Source organism: Galeopterus variegatus, unplaced genomic scaffold, assembly GCF_000696425.1.
Source record: "Galeopterus variegatus unplaced genomic scaffold, G_variegatus-3.0.2 Scaffold3214, whole genome shotgun sequence".
NCBI lineage: Eukaryota > Metazoa > Chordata > Mammalia > Dermoptera > Cynocephalidae > Galeopterus > Galeopterus variegatus.
In genome coordinates, this window is record NW_007729325.1 from 50,896 (window position 1) to 70,636 (window position 19,741).

General features: G+C 37.7%; 1 protein-coding gene across 2 annotated transcripts in view; it reads right to left on the minus strand.

Annotated features, from left to right (window-relative positions):
• Positions 1-19,741, minus strand: part of LOC103600073 (GREB1-like protein) — an 89,161-nt gene that overhangs the window by 50,110 nt on the left and 19,310 nt on the right. For both annotated transcript variants that reach the window (XM_008584308.1, XM_008584309.1), the window contains exons 4-5: positions 7,917-8,093; positions 967-1,143 (exon numbers count right to left, since the gene is read on the minus strand). In XM_008584308.1, the coding sequence (XP_008582530.1) occupies positions 967-1,143; positions 7,917-8,093 (354 nt within the window). The remainder of the gene's footprint in view (positions 1-966; positions 1,144-7,916; positions 8,094-19,741) is intronic.

Consider the following 19,741-nt stretch of genomic DNA (forward strand, 5'->3'; position numbering starts at 1 on the left):
ACTTTCCTAAACTTGAACAGCTTCTGTTAAAAATACATTTGTCCCAGGGCCGAGCCCCTGGCGCACTCAGGAGAGTGCGGCGCTGGGAGCGCAGCAGCGCTCCCGCCGTGGGTTCGGATCCTATGTAGGGATGGCCGGTGTGCTCACAGCACTCACTGGCTGAGCGCTGTGCGGCCGGTCTCAAAAAGGACAAAAAAAAAAAAAATTCATTTGTCTCTTCTTATCTGTAGTTTTGCTGTTCATAATTTCAGTTGTCCCCAGTTCACCATGGTCCAAAAATATTAAGTGGAAAATTACTGAAGTAAACAATTTGTAAGTTTTAAGTTGCACACTGTTCTGAGCAGCATGATGAAATCTCTCGCCAACCAGCTCCGTCCCCCGTGGGATGTGAGTCATCCCATAGTCCAGCATGTCCACTGTCTGAGCTACACCTGCCTGATAGTCACGTAGCAGCCAGCTCAGATATCAGATCAACTGTAGTGGTATCACAACACTTGTGTTCAAGTCACCCTTATTCGACTTAATGATGGCCCCAAAGTGCAGAGCAGTGATGTGGGAATTCGGATATGCCAAAGAGAAGCCATAAAGCGCTTCCTTTAAATGAAAAGGTGAAAGTTCTTGACAATAAGGAAAGAAAAAATATTGTAAGATCTATGGTAAGAACAAATTTTCTATCCATGAAACTGCAAAGAAAGAAGACATTTGTGCATAGTGTATATAAGGTTCGGTACTGTTGCAGTTTCAGGCATCCCCTGGGGGTCTTATCCCCTATCCTCTGCAGTAAGGGGGTATTACTGTGGTAAGGAGCAAGTCAAATAACCTACCAGAGAACTTTAAATTTTGGGATAGCCTTCTGAACTTGACATATTCATCTATACCACATCTGAATTCTGAACTCAGTGTGGGTCACTTGTCACCATCATAAAATCTCCTTTTCCTCCCCTTTCCCTCTGGGAAGTTGAGTACCTTTCCAGCAGATAAGAGGCCCCTTCGACAGTATACCCTGGGAGCTTCTGACTAGGTAGTACTTTAAGTGCTTCTGCTTCTTTGGCTGGGTGGTGAGCTTCAAGTTAATGTGGTTGGAAAATTCCGTGAAATACCGAAATCCTCTTTCTCCACAGCCGATACAGTTTCCAGAAAACCCTAAAATGAGGAAAATCAACATTACTAGTGGCCTTGCAAGTTAATCCAATACTTTTACATATAAAAAGCATAGAAATATTCACATTCTTTGACCTAATAATGTCCTAATTTCAAAAAAGTAATTCAAAGGAAAAAGGAAAACAGGTACAAAATTTTGTTTGTTTGTTGTTTTTGGCAGCCGGCTGGTATGGGGATTGAACCCTTGACCTTGGTGTTATAACACCACACTCTAAACAACAAAAATTTTTAAATAGTTATTTTATCACAGTGAAAGACTGGAAATAGTTTAAATGCTGCTCTAAAAGGCTAATGGTTAAGGAAATAGAGTGGAAAGTGTAATGTGATAACATTTATAAGAAGAAAAAAAGTTTGATCCTAGAGATGTCCATCATTTCTACTCCATGCACTCCCTTCCTAGAGAGCCTGTGGGTCTTAGCTCTGGTTCTCTACCCTACCCAGCACATGAACTGACCTCCACGGCCACAGTGGATGAGACTGTGGACAAATATCTGACCCAATCTGGGACAGCCGGAGTCTCTCTCCTTAAATTTTTAAATAAATGCAAAAAGTCAGTCAGATGGTACTGGACCCTGGATTTGTAAGGTTTTTTAAAATTAGAACCTGAGTTGGGGCTATGCCAACCATGTGTAAGCTAATGTGTGGGAAAAACAAACTAAGTTGTGAAAAGGAAGCTGGTCTGCAGAGAGGACAGCACAGCACACAGAGATGTGCAAATTCAGGGCAGTTTCTATGAGATATAGCTATAAGCTTTCTGACATGAGTGCCATGAGATCCGCATTTCCTCTTGATTCAACCCTTCTTTATTCAAACCAGATTATTCCTTTAGATCTAACATCCAAACAATTCCTCACTCAGACAAGTCAAACGAAATAAAACTTTCAGTGACCTGGATGGAGCAGGGAGCGTGGAAAGAAGAAATGAAGAAGGCTGGGATGATGAGGAACCATGGTCTGCTTTGTTAAAAATCGACTTTTTGGTTCCCTTTAACACAGAGAGGAAGAGTCAGAGAGTGAGTCACTCTGATTGCATCTGATGAGGACACAACACATTTACATACAGGTGAACAGGACAAAAAAGTTGTAAATAAGAAAGGGCACTCCATATCGTATAAAGACAAGATCTCTATACACAAATAATTTACTGAAAATAAATTCACTAATGAAGTGACTTACTCTTTTCAAACCCCTAAACCATCTTGCTATATAATTAACAAAGATATATAAGGAAAGAAGAGAAAGGCAGCAAGGATTAAATACAGAATGTCTCACAATATCCCAATCTCAGAATGCTGACAATCAATTAAAACCAATTATAAATAGGCAGTCCAGTTTATTATTATTAATTTAATAATTATTATTGAGCACCTACCTATATGCTAGGCACTTTGCTGAGCACTAGAGAAACAGTGGTAAACGAGACAGTCATAACCTATGGTTAACAACACAGACTTAATAGTTTATTACTGTCACTTTATAGAAAAATAAAATTAACATAATTTTATAAATGACTTAGAATATACTCAGAGATGGATTGTATTTGAAAGCCTTTGGCCATTTGTCCTATACCTTGAAGCTGTAGTCCAAAAAAAATGGCTGTCAATAGCTGCCTAGTTCACCAAGCTCCTAAAGTCACCATCCATCCATCCATCCAACCATCCATCCATCCATCCATCCATCCATCCATCCATCCATCCAACCAACCAACTAAGCAACCAATGCTTGTACTCTATGATGTACTAGACACTATCTCAGGTACCAGATCTTCAGCACTGAACAAAGCAGACAGAGCCTCTGCCTTCATGGAAATTGCACTCTGGTGCAACCACCATGCTTTGGTGGAAAACTGCCTGACCTGAGAGGCAGACATACCACACCCAAAAGAGTAAAAAGCTGTAAGAACCTTTCAGCTGAAATAATTATGGACAGTGCTGAAAAACTAGTCTTATCTGATAGGTCCGCGTAATTCAGAAAAGATTAGTGTGAGAATCAGAATGGACAAATCACTGAGGTTGAGTTCTGTCTCTTATCTTTTCTTCTGTCTGTTCTCTGAGATGAAAAGCACGAGTGTGAAGAGAGAAAAGCAATAGGTCTGGATAATCTGCTAAGAAGAGAACCTTCCGGTCAATAGCAGTTAACAATATGAAAGAGTCAGAATCTTACAAGTCCGTTTTTAAAACTCTGTACGGTTTCAGCATTAGCCTTGGTTCAAGGGAGATTTTATCTGGTCAAAGTTCTTGCTATCATGGATAACAAAAAATAAGATCTCTTACAGCCAAATCACCTTTCTAGTTTTTCTGGCAGTCAAGTCTTCGAACTACACAGTAGATTTGGGGCACATGCACTGCCAACTGGATCAATATCTTTTTAAGTCAATTAACCCATGCCCTTTGGGATCTGCATAATTTATATAAAAACTGAGACAAATTTATATTGGAGTCCACAGGGATTCTGGAATATCTGAAACTTTAAAAATTTCCTATTGTGTCTTTTTCTATTTTTTATTTACTTTATTTTTATTTACTGAAACATGGTTGATAGTACATATCTGTGCGGTACAGCATTTAATATCATTACCTGTGCCACTATATCTTAATGCATACTAAAATCATCCATCGGGGCTGGCCCGGTGGCGCACTGTGCTAGTGCGCCGCTTGGGAAGCGCGGTGGCGCTCCCGCTGAGGGTTCGGATCCCACATACAGACCAGTTCCCGCTCACTGGCTGAGTGAGGCACGGGGGCAACGCCGAGGGTTGCGATCCCGTTGCCGGTCCCGGTCCGGTACGGGGGCGACACTGAGGGTTGCGATCCGTTGCCGGACACGGAAAAAGACAAAAAATAAATAAAATAAAAAAAATAAAATAAAATCATCCATCATAAGTAAGAAATGCTGGATAAATATTAGGTTTTGGACAACTGAGTACTGAACATGTAAAAATCTCAACAGCGTGCGTCTCTAAGAAAAACCTACCATTTTGTTGCTGAATTACACTCTCACATGGAGAAGTGGTTAGTGAAAAATTATGTCCATTTACAAGGCTACAGAAAGGACGCAAAGCTTCAAATCTGTGGAGGTATTTAATAAATACAATAGCAGAGTAACTACCGTTTAAAGAGTAAGTACTGTATCCCACACACTGTGCTAGATGATGGAACTCATTTGATCTTTACAACACTGCAAGGCAGGCATTATTGGCCACATTGTATACATAAGGGATCTAAGACTTTGAGTTCTTGAACTACGTGCCCAAGGTCTTAAAGCACCAAGTGGCAAATCTGGGATTTAAACCCAGTTCTGATTCCAACACCTATGGTCTTTGGTCTCATATTCCTGATTACAAAAGATGATGAAATCTATTAGAGACAGTCTCCGATTTAGGATTTTTTCAACTTTACAATGGTGTGAAAGCAATACAAATTCAGTAGAAACCATACTTCAGATTTTGAATTTTGATCTTTTCCCAGGCTAGCGATACGCAGTACGGTGCTTTCTTGCAATGCTGGGTAACAGCAGTGAGCCACAGCTCCCAGCCAGCCCAGAGACCATGAGGGTTAACAACCAACGCTCTACAGTGTACTAGGTTGCCAGTGCTTTCTGGATGTTGTGTTTTGTTCTCATATCCCAGTGTGTCTACAAAATGCTCATTATTGTACAGTATTTAAGACTTAATCATAAAATAGGTTTTATGTTAGATGATTTTGTCCAATTGTAGGCTAATATAAGTGTTCTGAGCACACTGAAGGTAGGTTAGGCTAAGCTATGGTATTCGAGGGTTAGGTGTATTAAATGCATTTCCTTTTTTTTTTTTCCTTTTTGTCTTTTTTTACTGACTGGTAACGGGATTGCAACCTGCAGTGTCACGCCCGTACCAGGGACCGGCAACGGGATCGCAACCCTCGGTGTTGTGCCCGCACCGCGCTCAGCCAGTGAGTGGGAACTGGTCTCCACATGGGATCCGAACCCTCAGCAGGAGCGCTGCCGCGCTCCCAAGCGGCGCACTCTCCAGTGCACCACCGGGCCAGCCCCTAAATGCATTTTCAACTTAATGACATTTTCAACTTATAATAGGTTTATTGGAACATAATCTCATCCATTGTAAGTCGGGGAGCATCAGTATTCTGATGATGTTTTCTGTGTCTTTTCCATGACGTATTCTAAGAAGATTCCTCTAATCACAAAGAATCATTGAACAAAAAGGCATTATGAGAGATTTTCAATGTCCGTAGTCAGAGTCACATCTAAACTGTTTCATTAATTAAGACTGTGATGCTGTTAAAATGTGCTAAAAGTTTTCTAAAATCCTTCTACCACAGCCTACTATGTTGTAAGCACCGTGAGGACTGAGCCTTATAATTTTTGCACCTCTACATCGTAGTCTAGCATGATGTCTGTCACACAGTACATTTTGAATAAATATTGCTGAATGAATGAACAAATCCTTGAACCTTCTTTGCTAATTTAATTCAACATATAACCATTAGGGGCTGGCTGGTTAGCTCAGTTGGTTAGAGTGCAGTCAACACCCAGGTCAAGGATTTGGATCCCCATCCTGGCCAGCCACCAAAATGAATGAATGAATGAATGAATGAATGAATGAATAAACAAATAAATAAATAAGATTTATCATTAAACTTCTATATTAAATCACCTGTTCAACTTCACTAAAAGAAAAATAAAGCAAACACATTCTTTATGAGAGCTTTATGAAAAATGAAAATCACTTCTTTTTCTATGAACCAACAGAAGTCTTTGAACTAGGTTTTAAGGAACCTTTCTAAAGTATGTGATTGGTCACTTTCTCACTCAAGACACTGATCAATGTATTCCCAGACTTTCTGATGAAACTATATAACTAGGAAGAATGCATCAAATTAAACAAACAAATACTCCTCACAATCAATACAACACTTGAATTCTTTGCCTTCCTCTCTCTGTTTCCTTTTTACTGATATTTGTTCCTAAAACATCTGTCTGATTCCATCTATAAGAAAAATTCTAAGAAACAAAAATGACCCTGGAGAAATACAGCAGAAAAAAAAGCAGCAAACCTCATGTGCCATTTTATCTTTTAAATTAATAAAAATAATAAAAAAATAAATCTGCTCTTTATTATTTCCCATGATATAGAGAAGTTATATTGTGAAAAAGCCCAGAGTCTAGTACTAGAAGGTAAAACAATTCTGAGATAAAGTACATTTTACATCATATATATGATGTAAAAAATATATTTATACACACACTCATATTCCTAGTTATTTTGGATGAACTACTGTTAGACATAAAATGATAATTACATCAAACAAGTATTATTTCTAATCGGTGTTATGAAAAAACTACAAATAACTTAAAAGTAGATAATCCACAGATGAATAATTGACAGTTGACTTGACATCAGGTCTGGATTAATGACCCTATAGGGTGAATTCTACTTTATCTTATAAAATATTAATGTTTGATAAACTGCATGTTGTCCTTTAATGTCTGGTCCAAGAAGTCTTTTAATTAAGGCAAGTCTTTTGAGAATGATTGAAAATGAAAACTAATATTTAATGAGGTACTAAAAGAAAAAATTGTTTCATACTTGAACTAAACTATATAACCCCCAACTAATTCTGTGATAACTTTAAATGTGTATTTTAACTCCCTCATCTTAGAAGGAATTTTACTCTATTTTTTCTGTCTCAATATATTTTTTAAGTTGTGGTAAGAATGTTTAACATGAGATCTACCCTTGTAGCAAAATTTTATGTGCACAATGCAGTATTGCTATCTATAGGCACAGTATTGTACAGCAGATATCTAGAACTTATTTATCTTTATAAATGAAACTTTGTATCAGTTGTACAGCAACTGCCCATTCCCCCCAGACCCTGGCAAACACCATTCTACGCTCTGATTCTGTGAGTCTGACTATTTTAGATACATCATAAAACTGGAATCATGCAGTATTTGTCTTTCTGTAACTGGCTAATTTCACTTAAGAGACATACAAATAGCCAACAGCTAATTAAAAAGATGATCAACATCTCTAATCATCAGGGAAACACAAATGAACATCACAATGAGGTATTACCTCATGTTTGTTAGAATGGCTATTATCGGGCCGGCCTGGTGGCGCACTCAGTAGAGTGCGGCACTTGGGAGTGTGGCGGCGCTCCCGCCGAGGGTTCGGATCGCATATAGAGACCAGTCTGCTCACTGGTTGAGCGCGGTGCGGGCGCAACACCGAGGGTTGCGATCCCGTTGCCGGTTCCCAGTACGGGCGCGACCCTGAGGGTTGCGATCCCGTTACCGGTCACGAAAAAAGACAAAAAAAAAAAAAAAAAAAAAAAAAGAATGGCTATTATCATAAAGTAAAAACAAAACCAAAAGATAACAAATGCTGGTGAGGACGTGGAAGAATTGGAACACCCATACGCTGTTGATGGGAATGTAAAATGGTGCAGCTGCTGTGGAAAACAACATGGAGGTTGCTCACAAAGTTAAAAAATAGTACTACCATATGATCCAGCAATCCCACTGTGGGGTATATAACCAAAAGAATTGAAATAGGATCTCAGAGAGATATCTGAACTCTTGTGTTCACTGAAACATTCACAATAGGCAAGACGCGAAAACAAACCAAATGTCTGTCCATGGATTACTAAATAAAGAAATGTTAGCATATACAAACAATGGAATATTATTTGGCCTTAAAAAAGAAAATCCTGCCATATATGACAATTGGAAGGAATTTTATAAGCATGAAATATTCACCTAAAAGTGCATTTTTTCCATGATCATCTGGTAGAAATCGCTTGTCTACAGCACAAACCAGGATGTGTTCAGGAAGATTGGGAGATTTGGCCCCCACCAGGAGGAATCCTGCTGGGACGTCAATTTGTTCCATACACAGTGATACCAAACGCAAATCCTTTCCAGCTTGACAAAAACCTAAAAGGTAAAAAGGATAGAGTGAAATATTTAGTGAGGCTCCTCATCACCCAATTGGAGAGCAGATTTATCCGTAGGAATCACCATTAAGGACTAAAAGTAAAGTCCATATACTTGATCCAGAAGACAAATCTATCATATGTGCCCCTTTGAAGAGAGCTGAAAAGATACTAAAAGGAGATATTTCCATGTGCTTCAGCCAAAATGACTTTATATTTTCTGGTCCACAGGTAAGGCAATGATAAACACACAGCAAACTTTGAAAAGTGCATGTAATTTGTATGTGCATGTAATACAGTAATTTTTACTTTCAATGCAAATTCAGTTCTCTAAATGGGGACAATCAGAATAGATATGCTCTACATGTCACAAAGGAAGAGGCTGAAGCTCAGAGTTTGGTGATTCACAAACGAATGGGCCAGAAGTAGAACTCAGAACTAGAGTTTTTATTTTTATTAGATATGACATGATATAATGAGACATGACAAAATCTTACATAACCACTTTGTATACCATGATGTATTACACAAATTCATTCATTCATCATTTATTAAACAAACACTTGCAAAGGATGCTGTACTTGGCCTGGGGATACAGAATTGAACAAAATATATCTTCCTCTAAGAACCCTCAGTGAAGTCAATTAGAAGAATATATAAGGAATCAAGAATTACAAAGACAATATTGCAGAGGGCAGCTATCGTTCTGCTGTGCATCTTCTGCGAAATGACCCTCTCTGTACTCTAATCTTGTAATTCCCCTGGAGAGCTGTGATACTCCAGATTGACATGGAGCTGGCCCCTGATGCAAGCTGGGTCACTTTAATATCCTAACTTACTGGCCATAGTTAATTGGTCCAGGGGTAGGCAGCTGACATAAACCAGGCCAATGGCCTTTTCCCTAGGAATTCTGAACATGGAGCCAGCGAGAGCATGGATGGTAGTTTGCTTGGTGGCAGCCCTGTTCCTTGACCTGCGAGGCAAGTCTGTCAGCAGAGACAAGAGGAGGGAGATTGTTCTGGCAGTGTTTGGGTCCCTGAAGCCCAGCTGTATTTGCCTTTCCCGTTTTTTAGTCATAAAACCTTTTGGTTTTGAATTCTTCCAATAATTTCATTTTACCTAAGCTACTTGCTGTTGGGTTTCTGTCATTTGCAACCAAGAGAGGCTGAATAAAAGTATGATAAATGATATTTCAGGAACTTGAGGGAGCATGAGGAACAGACACCTAAAACTCCACATACAAACCTAAGGAGCACCATCATCATTGCCCAATATAAAGTAGGGAAGAACCATGATAGATTCTTCTAGCATCAATTCACATTGTGATTTCAACCAACACCAACAAATAATTCAATGCCATCAATTAGTATAGGAGAAATTTTAAAAATCACCATGAAAACCATGGATAAAGCTGTGGTGCTGATAAATCTACCATATAGTTTGAATCATCAAACCTAAAAAGCAGGAATAATGGAATTGGAAAAAAGACAACAGAAGACTAAAATGATAAAGAGAATGAGGTTCAATCATTTCAAGCTTGTAGATCTCTTTTTAACATTCACAAAAGTCAATTTAACTTTTAGAGTCCGTGAATTTAGAAAATAACAACAAAAAGTTATTACGAATTATTTAACAATTTGAAATAGATCTGCATTTTATCGTTCACAATATTATCTATATTTATTTGAAAAATAGTCATTTATATATGTGAGTCATATTACTTACTCAGTTTAACAAACAGTTTTTGGAGGCTACAGATACATGGAACCCCTTGATAGAATTCTACAACTCCCACCTCTGTTAAGAGACAGGGCTCACAGGTTTGGAAGTTGGAAATTGATGATATGTTGGTGATGATGATGATGATGCTAACATGCTGATGATACTGATGTCAGCTAAAACTTATGGAGCACTTACCATAAGTCAGGTGTGGTGCTAAACACTGTGTAGATTATCTTATGTAATTCTCTCAACAACTCTAGGTAGGTACTACCATCTCCCTTTCATAGATGGAGAAAATGAGTCTCAGAAAGGTTAGGAAACTTGTCCAAGGTTACATAACAAGTCTGATAACGTCAGACTTGATGTAAGACAAGGGAAGTTTGCCATATAAGAACAGACAAAAAGCATACTATCATCTTGGCAAAAGCAAAGCTAAGGGCAATTCGGACCCAGTGGTTATGATCACCTCATTAAAAAAAAGTCAAAATTGGGCCAGCCCGGTGGCGCACTGCTATAGTGCACCGCTTGGGAAGTGCGGTGGCGCTCCCGCCGAGGGTTCGGATCCCAAACCTAAAACTTTCTCATCACATAGAGCAAAAATTGTAAAATTAAACCTAAAACTTTCTCATCACATAGAGCAAAAATTGTAAAATTAAACCTAAAACTTTCTCATCACATAGAGCAAAAATTGTAAAATTAAACCTAAAACTTTCTCATCACATAGAGCAAAAATTGTAAAATTAAACCTAAAACTTTCTCATCACATAGAGCAAAAATTGTAAAATTAAAAAAAAAGGAAAAAAAAAAAAAAGTCAAAATCTACTTTTAATACCTACATTTTGGAATTTCTACATTTTGGGATTAAAAGGATGTAGTAGTTTAATTTTACAATTTTTGCTCTATGTGATGAGAAAGTTTTAGGTTGCTGTTTGCAGGAAATTCTCTATAACATGCTGTTGAAAAAATATGTTTTCCCCCTTCATATATGAAAAGCTAAACTGACTTTTTTCAAAATGAGGGGTGAACACAGACTTTTTCATCAAATTCTAAAATAATAAATCTAGGAGGCATTTAAAAGTACGAAAAGGAGCACTAATTTTTTTAGTCAAAGAAATTACTAATTTGCATAGACAATAAAACTAGAAGCACATTTTCCCTAAAATGTAGCACCTTTATTAAAAGTATGACTTGCTCCCAAAGGCAAAACATATAAAATATCTTTCCCAAAGGTGTAGATAAATTCAGAGATGAGTTCATGATTGCCTATTAATGGCAAGCAGGGGAGCTATCTCCGTCACTAAGAAGTAGCAATGCAAACTTTCTTCAGCTTTGATTCACTCTATATTAGAAGAGTGGACTAGATGGAACCACAAGTCTGAACCAATTTGCAAATTATTACAAGTTTTTTAGAACATTAGAGTTATATGGAACCTCAAGATCATCTAACACAGCTTTTCTCAACAAGTGGTTATTAAATTCCCATGGACTTATAAAGGTGTTCCAAGATACTTGGAAATTACAAGTGAAATTTAAATAAACATCATTATCGATTTCTAAAAACTAAAAAATAATTATTTTAATATCCTACTTTTAAAATAGAATATTCTGAGGACCTTTCATCCAATATATGTAGGATTAGTGGAAACCCACTGAGAGAGCTCATAATTCACTCAGTTAAACCCCATATCATTGTGTGGTTTTGAATATTACACAATTTCAAATTATTTTTATTTTCAGTCATATGTATCAATATACTGCTTAATCTGCATACGTTGGTTAAAGAGGAGAAGCTCAGGAAACACTGATTATGTTAATGAACACAAAGGAGTAATTTTACACAGGCCTAAATATGCTGTTTGCTAGATGTGAAAGTTAAATTCATTCCCTACCTTCAGGCATTAAATTATAAGACTACATAAAATGCAACAATATGTTGCTAGAACACCGAAAAACAAAAGTTCAAAAGGTAAAAATTTAGTGATTGTAATCCAATTTGGCTTTTCATATATGAGGGGGGAAAACATATTCTCTTTCAACAGCATGTGCTGTGAGCCACCCTGCTATAGGGAATGGCATGGGAACCTGAGGAGTGATACCCCTTGTTCTGCAGGCTACAAGGGGGTCCCATGTGTGTGGTACGGCTCCGTGGAATTTCTTGTTTGTTCACCTTTGGTTGCTTGACAAGGCTTCCCAGAATTAAACAGCCTAACCTTTTGTCTTAGTATGGCTTTGGGAAATTCCCTGGAGTTTCTCAAAGGACATGTTAATATACATCAAAATTAACTGGTTTATTTAAAAGGCATTGTCAGTACTAAAGGTGTTTTTGATGCACGTTCCCGGTATGGGTTGGCTCAATTTAATTTTGTTATTAATCTTTCTTGTTAGTGATGTGTGCATTAACCCATTGTGGCTGTGGTCATGCTCTTGTACGTGTGGAATGAAGTTATTATTTTGGAATTCTATCTACATTCCCCCAGGGAGACGGTGGGTCCAGGTGCAGTGGTGTTTACAGCTAATTGATCACAACCAGTTACAGATTTCTTTGTTTCTCCCCATTCTCACAGTTTCACTTGATTTACCAAGAACATGTTCTTTCCTTAGTAATGATAAGAATGATATAGCGTGTTTTGGTTAGCTTGAGTAGGATCATTTAATTTTTCACTTTGTTCCTTGTACAAATTTTTCACTTTGTTCCTTGACTCTGTTCCCAGAGTCAATTGGCAAGAAAACAGAAAGTTTTACTATAGAGATGAATAGGTAAAATAGTAGAGATATATAAAAAGGTTTTGATATTAATAGATTTTGTTTAGATTAAAGTGTAATTGTTTTTAATAGTAGTACAAAATATAATAAAACATTTATAAAAAATCATAGACATTGTGATTTTGGTTAAGAATTAGAATAGTTAATATAAAACATAAAACATTAAATTGTTAAATATAAGTAAGATTTAATAGGAATTTAGAATATAAGTTTATGTGTAAGTTTAAAAGGTTAAGAATTGTGATTCAGACCAAAAGTCTGATGTTTTAAAGCCAAACATGCTGCTATTGTATAGTTTCCTGGCCGCAAGCCACAGGCTTTGGGGTGAACTATTAATGCATGAGTGGGTGCTTTTATCACAGCATGAGTGCTTTGGAACATTCTGATTTTTCTTTTTCTATAGAGATGAAATAAAAAAAATGCTTTGATTGAAAGATGAATCATTATGTAAAAGATTAAGTAAAAACATATAAATAAAGCAAGGTTCTTGTGGTGGTTGTCCACACTTGCACTAGACATCTCTGGTCCATCTCTTCCTTTTCACCGAATCCACACTACCTATTCAGGTCCAACGAATCCTGCAGAGCTGGTCTCCAGCAAGCATGTTATAGAGGATTTCCTGCAAACAGCAGCCTAAAACCTTCTCATCACATAGAGCAAAAATTATAAAAATAAACTACTATATCTTTTTAATCCTAAAAGGTAGGAATTTCAAAATTTAGGTATTTAAAGTAGATTTTGAGGGCTGGCGGCTAGCTCAGTAGGTTAGAGCATGGTGTTAAAACACCAAGGCCAAGGGTTCGAATCCCCTTACCACCTAGCCACAGCCAAAAATAAAATAAAAGTAGATTTTGACTTTTTTTTTAATGCTGGAAAACATTTAAATACATTTGGATCCTCTCCTCCTTCCCAAAAGAAGTATAATATTTCAGAGTGTCATCATCAAGGTGGCAGAATAGACAATTCCAATGTCTCATCTTCCCATAAGTAATCAATTTACAACTATTAAAAAGCAAAGACTGACAACCTGGAACCGCTAAAGCTGGGGAGGAGGAGGAGAGACTTGCAGAGTTTGTGAAGGCTCAAGAGGCAATGGTGAGAGGGTGTAGGGACTGCACCTGTTGTTCTGAGCCAGCCTGGTATGGAGGCAGGGACTAGCTGTTACACAGGCTGATAAAGCTGCAGTGGCACCCTTCATGTAAACCTGCTTAGAGTCGGCAAAGGGAAAGGGGGCTTCAGAGCACACCATACCAGCCAACAAGCCATAAAGACCACTGGCAGGATTCCCCCTGGCCCACATAGGAGCAGAAAGCCACAACTGACTGGAGAAGAGAGCGGCCCAGAGGCCAGCATCAACATAAAGACACAAAGATCGAGGTAGAACAGAGAAATATGTTGCCATCAAATGACAAAAAAAAGAAGAGAATGGGATGATATATTCAGAGTGCTGAAGGAAAAAGACTGTCAGCCAAGAATTCTGTACACAGCAAAACTAACCTTCACATATGAAGGAGAAATAAAGGCTCTCCAGACAAACAAAAACTAAGGGAATTCATCAACATGAGACCTGCCTTACAAGAAATGCTAAGGGTAGTTCTTCAAATAAAAATAGAAGTTGACAACAGCAGGGACACTAGAAATTGTACAAATACGTGGAAATTAAACAGTATGCTCCTAAACAACAAATGGGTCAAAGAAGAAACCAAGAAGGAAAATTTTAAATTTCTGGAGGAAAATGGAAACAACATACCAGAACCTATAGGATACAGTGAAAGCAGTTCTAAGGAAGTTTATAGCAATAAATGCCTACATCAAAAAAGAAGAAAAACTCCAAATAACCTAACATAACACCTCAAAGAATTGGAAAAACAAGAACAAACCAAACCCAAAGTCAGTAGGGGAGAAATAACAAAGAACAGAGCAGAAATAAATGAATTAGAGATTTAAAATAGCATGAAAGATCAGTGAAACAAAGAATTGGTTTTTTGAAAAGATAAAATCGATAAACTTTTAGTTAGACTACTGAAGAAAAAAGAGAGAAGACTCAAATAAGACTACTAAACGATGTGTGAAAAAACTGGAACACCTAGAAGAAATGGATAAATTCCTGGACACATACAGCTTACCAAAGTTGAATCATGAAGAACTAGAAAACCTAAACAGATCAAATGAGTAATGAGATTGAAGCAGTAATAAGAAGTCTTGCCACAAAGAAAGCCCCAGGACCAGATGGCTTCACTGTTGAATTCTACCAAACATCCAAAAAAGAACTAATACCAATTCTTGTCAAACTCCAAAAAATTGAAGTGGAGAGAATATTTCCAAATTCTTTTTATGAAGCCAGCATTACCCTTATACCGGAACTGGAAAAAGACACAACCAAAACAGAAAACTATAGACCAATATCCCTAATGAACACATACATGAGGAACCTCAACTACATACTAGCAAACAGAATGCAGCAATGCATTAAAGACATCACACTCCACGAACAAGTAGGATTCATCCCAGGGATGCAAGGATGGTTCAACATACGCAAATCTATAAATGTGATATATCACATTTAGAATGAAGGAAAACCTATATGATCATTTCAACAGATGCAGAAAAAGCATTTGATAAAATCCAACATTCCTTCATGATAAAAACACTCAACAAATAACGTACCTCAAAACAATAAAGGCCATGTACAACAAACCTACAAATAATTCATATTGAATGGACAAAAATTGGAGACTTTTTCTCTAAGACCTGAACAAAACAAGAATGCTCAGCAAAGTAAGGCAAGAAAAAGCAATAAAGGGCTTTCAAATCAGAAGAGAGGAAGTCAAACTATCCTTATTTGAAGATGACACGATTCTATAAATAGAAAACCCTAAAGACACCACCAAAACATGCCTGAAACTAATAAATGAATTCAGTATAGTGGCAAGATACAAAGTCAACACACGAAAATCAACAGCCTTCCTATACGCCAACAACAAAATAGCTGAAGAAATCAAGAAAGTAATCCCATTCACAATAGCTACCAAAAAAGAGGAATACCAAGGAGTAAATTTGACAAAGGAAATGAAAGACCTCTACAAACAAAACTATAAAACCTTGGTAAAAAAAAAAAATATAAGAGGACACAAATGGAAAGATATCCCATGTTCATGGGTTGGAAGAATTAACATCATCGAAATGTTCATATTACCCAAAGCAATCTACACATTCAACACAATCCCTACCAAAATACCAATGACATTCTTCAAAGAAATAGAAAATATGACCTTAAAATTTGTATGGAACCACAAAAAATCCCATGTAGTTAAAGCCATCTTGAAAAAAAAGAACAAGTTGGAGGCATCATACTTCCTGACTTCAAAATATACTGTAATGCTATAGGAACCCAAACAGCATGGTACTGGCATAAAAACAGACAAATTGATGAATGGAATAGAATAGAGAGCCCCCAAATAAACCCACACACTTACAGCCAACTAATTTTTGACAAAGGTGCCAAAAAATATACAAGGGAGAAAGGACAGCCTCTTCAACAAACAGTGCTGGGAAAAGTGGGTATCCACATGCAGAAGATTGAAAATAGACCCCATCTTTCGCCATACACAAAAATCAACTCAAAATGGGTCAAAGGCCTAAATTTAAGACCTGAACCTATGAAACTACTAGAAAAAAATATAGAGGAAATGCTACATGCAATGGGACTGGGCAGCACTTTTTTGAGCAAGATTACAAACGCACAGGCACCTGAAGTAAAAATACATAAATGGGACTACATCAAAGTAAAAAACTTCTGCACAGCAAAGAACACTGTCAACAAAGTGAAGAGACAACCTACAGAATAGGAGGAAGTATTTGCAAACTACACATCAGACAAGGGGCTAATAGCCAGAATATATAAGGAATTCAGACTCAACAGCAAAAACCAAATAACCCAATTTAAAAACAAAGGACCTGAACAGACATTTCTTAAAAGAAGACATACAAATGGCCAGCAGGCACATGAAAAAATGCCAACATCACTACTCATCAGGGAAATGCAAGTTAAAACCGTGAGATATCATCTCAATCCAGTTAGAACAGCTATTGTCAACAAGACAAAAAACAAATTCTTTTTTATTTATTTATCTGCGAGGATACAGAGAAAAAGGGACTCTCCTATATTGCTGGTGGGAGTGTAAGTGGTTACAGCCACTGTGAAAAACAGTAAGGAAGTTCTTCAGAGAACTAGAAATAGATCTACCCTATGACCCAGCTATCTCACTACTTGGTATATACTCAAAGGAAGTTAAATCAATATATCAAAAAGACACCTGCACTCCCATGTTCATTGCAGCACTATTTACAACAGCTAAGAGATGGAATCAACCTAAATGTCCATCAATGGATGGACGGACAAAAAAACTGTGGTACATATACACAATGGAATACTACTCAGCTGTTAAAAAAAATGATATCCTATCATTTGCAGCAACATGGATGGAACTGGAAACCATCATGTTAAATGAAGTCAGTCACAGAAAGATAAATATGGTATGATTTCACTCATCTGTGGAATCTAAAAACAACAACAAAACAGTGGTTCTCATAGACGTAGAGAATACAATAATGGTTACTAGAGACAAGGGGTGGAGGTGCGGGGTGAGGAGAAATGTTGAACTAATGGGTACAAAACTACTCTATGTACCCTAAGTGAATCATTGTGCAGTATATGCATGTATTGAAACAACACACTGTACCCCACAATTATGTACAAAATAAATGTTAAAAGAATATAAAAAATATATAATATTTTGTTTTTGAATTTCTCAACAAAACATTCTTTTTCTACACAACCAATTTAAAGTAAATGAAACAGCATTTACTGAATGATCAACTGTAGATAATTTTTCTTGTGTAGCATGAATATCAAAGAGTTTATTAATGTACTTATCTAAAATAAATACTTGGGGCTCAAAATCAAGTCATTAACACATGCCATGGAATGACAGAATTAGTTTTTAGATCCCTGAGGAGTTCAAAAGATAAACATTACTATAAGAGACAGTTATGAGTCAGAGATTGGGGAACACTAATCTATTCTAATCTCTTTAATATGTAAATGAGGAAAGTACCCGGATAGGTTAAAAAATGGGCCAAGGTCAAATGCCCAGCAACCAGAAATGGTGGGACAAGAACTCAGGTCTCAACTCTAAGTGAGATGCTCCTTGAGCCTCATTAGTACCTCTGACTCATCTACAGTATAATGCTTCACCTTCCCCCACTCTGATGACGTAGGACACTCTCCTGTAACTTCTTCCTTGCTTATTTTTGCCAGGTCCTGTCCCCTGACTTCCCTGAACCCTTTTCAGACTGAATTCTACAGGTCATTTGATGCACTGGTCCCTCTCAGCCACGGACTGGGTCAGCATCCACCTATCTTATACTTGCTGATGAATCCTTACAATTCAAGTTTTTGCAAGCCACAAAGGTAATCCATGCTTAGAGACTGACATTTCTGATGAGATTTTTCGAGCAATACATTGCAGCAAAAGGGAGATTAAGAGGAAAAAAAGTACAATTTTTTATCTAAACAGGGATAGAGTTGAGAAGGCACAGTCAGCATGGAGAATGCCTGAAGAAAGCAGGATTTTCTAGGGAAGAGAGATTAGTTCACAGTGATTACTGTGGCAGAATGAAACATACACAGTACACTCAAACGAAGATGTCCAGTTTCTAGCCTTTCAACCTTTGCGGGCTTTCCCATTTATGATATGAGGACACCTAGAGGTAAAAAGTAGTAATTATTAGGCAATGACTGGATTCTATGAGAAGCATGTTTTCTAGACTCCTTTTCTTAAAAAATGTTTTTCAAGAGGTGCCTGTTACAATGAAAAGAGAAAATGTCCTGTTTTATGCCAAAAACAAACCCACAATGTAAAAGGGGCACAAAAACCAACCTAGAAAGCTCCCAATGTCCAAAACTGGAGCAGTCTGAGCAAGAAAACAAATTAGTATTGGATTATAACCCAAAACATAAAATAAGTGTCCTTGAGTCCATAATGATATAAACAAATACATTAATTAATATATGGGGAGAAGAGACAAATTAACACACAGTAGAATTTCAAATAATTTACATAGATACTCTGCCCTCATGCATACGGAACACAACTCCCTACTCCTTCCATGTGGGCTGGGCACAGTACAGAAAGGGAAGGGGGAAGAGGTGACCAAGGTCAAAATCAACAGTCATGGGGCCGGCCCGGTGGCGCACTGCTACAGTGCGCCGCTTGAGAGCGCGGCGGCGCTCCCGCCGAGGGTTTGGATCCCACATACAGACCGGTTCCCGCTCACTGGCTGAGCGAGGTGCGGGCGCAGCACCGAGGTTTGCGATCCTGTTGCTGGTCCCGGTCCGGTACGGACGCGACACTGAGGGTTGCGATCCGTTGCCGGACATGAAAAAAGACAAAAAGGAAAAAAAAAAAAAATCAACAGTCATAAACCATGTTGACAGTATGTACCCTTGATATAACATGATGAAAATGGCACTTTATCTGTGATCTTCCTCCCAAAACCCATAACCCCAGCCTCAGCAGAGGAAAAAAACATCAGACAAATTCCAATAGAGGGTTTCTTATAATACACCTGACTAATACTCCTAAGACTGTGAGAAACTGTCACAGCCAAGAGGAGCCTAAGGAAGCATAACAATTAAATCTAAGTATCCTGGATGGATCCTGGAAAGTAAAAGGACATTAGGTAAAAACTAAGGAACCCACCTCAAACAATTTCAGATAGTTCTACCATATGACCCAGCTATCCCACTGCTGGGAATATACCCAAAGGAATGGAAATCATCAAGTCGAAGGTATACCTGTTCCCCAATGTTCACTGCAGTGCTCTTTACAATAGCCAAGAGTTGGAACCAGCCCAAATGTCCATCATCAGATGAGTGGATATGGAAAATGTGGTATATCTACACAATGGAATACTACTCAGCTATAAAAACGAATGAAATACTGCCATTTGCAACAACATGGATGGACCTTGAGAGAATAATATTGAGTGAAACGAGTCAGGCAGAGAAAAAGAAATACCACACGTTCTCACTTATTGGTGGGAGCTAAAAAAAAAAAAAAACAAACTAATTAATTCACCCACATACACACACAAAAAAAA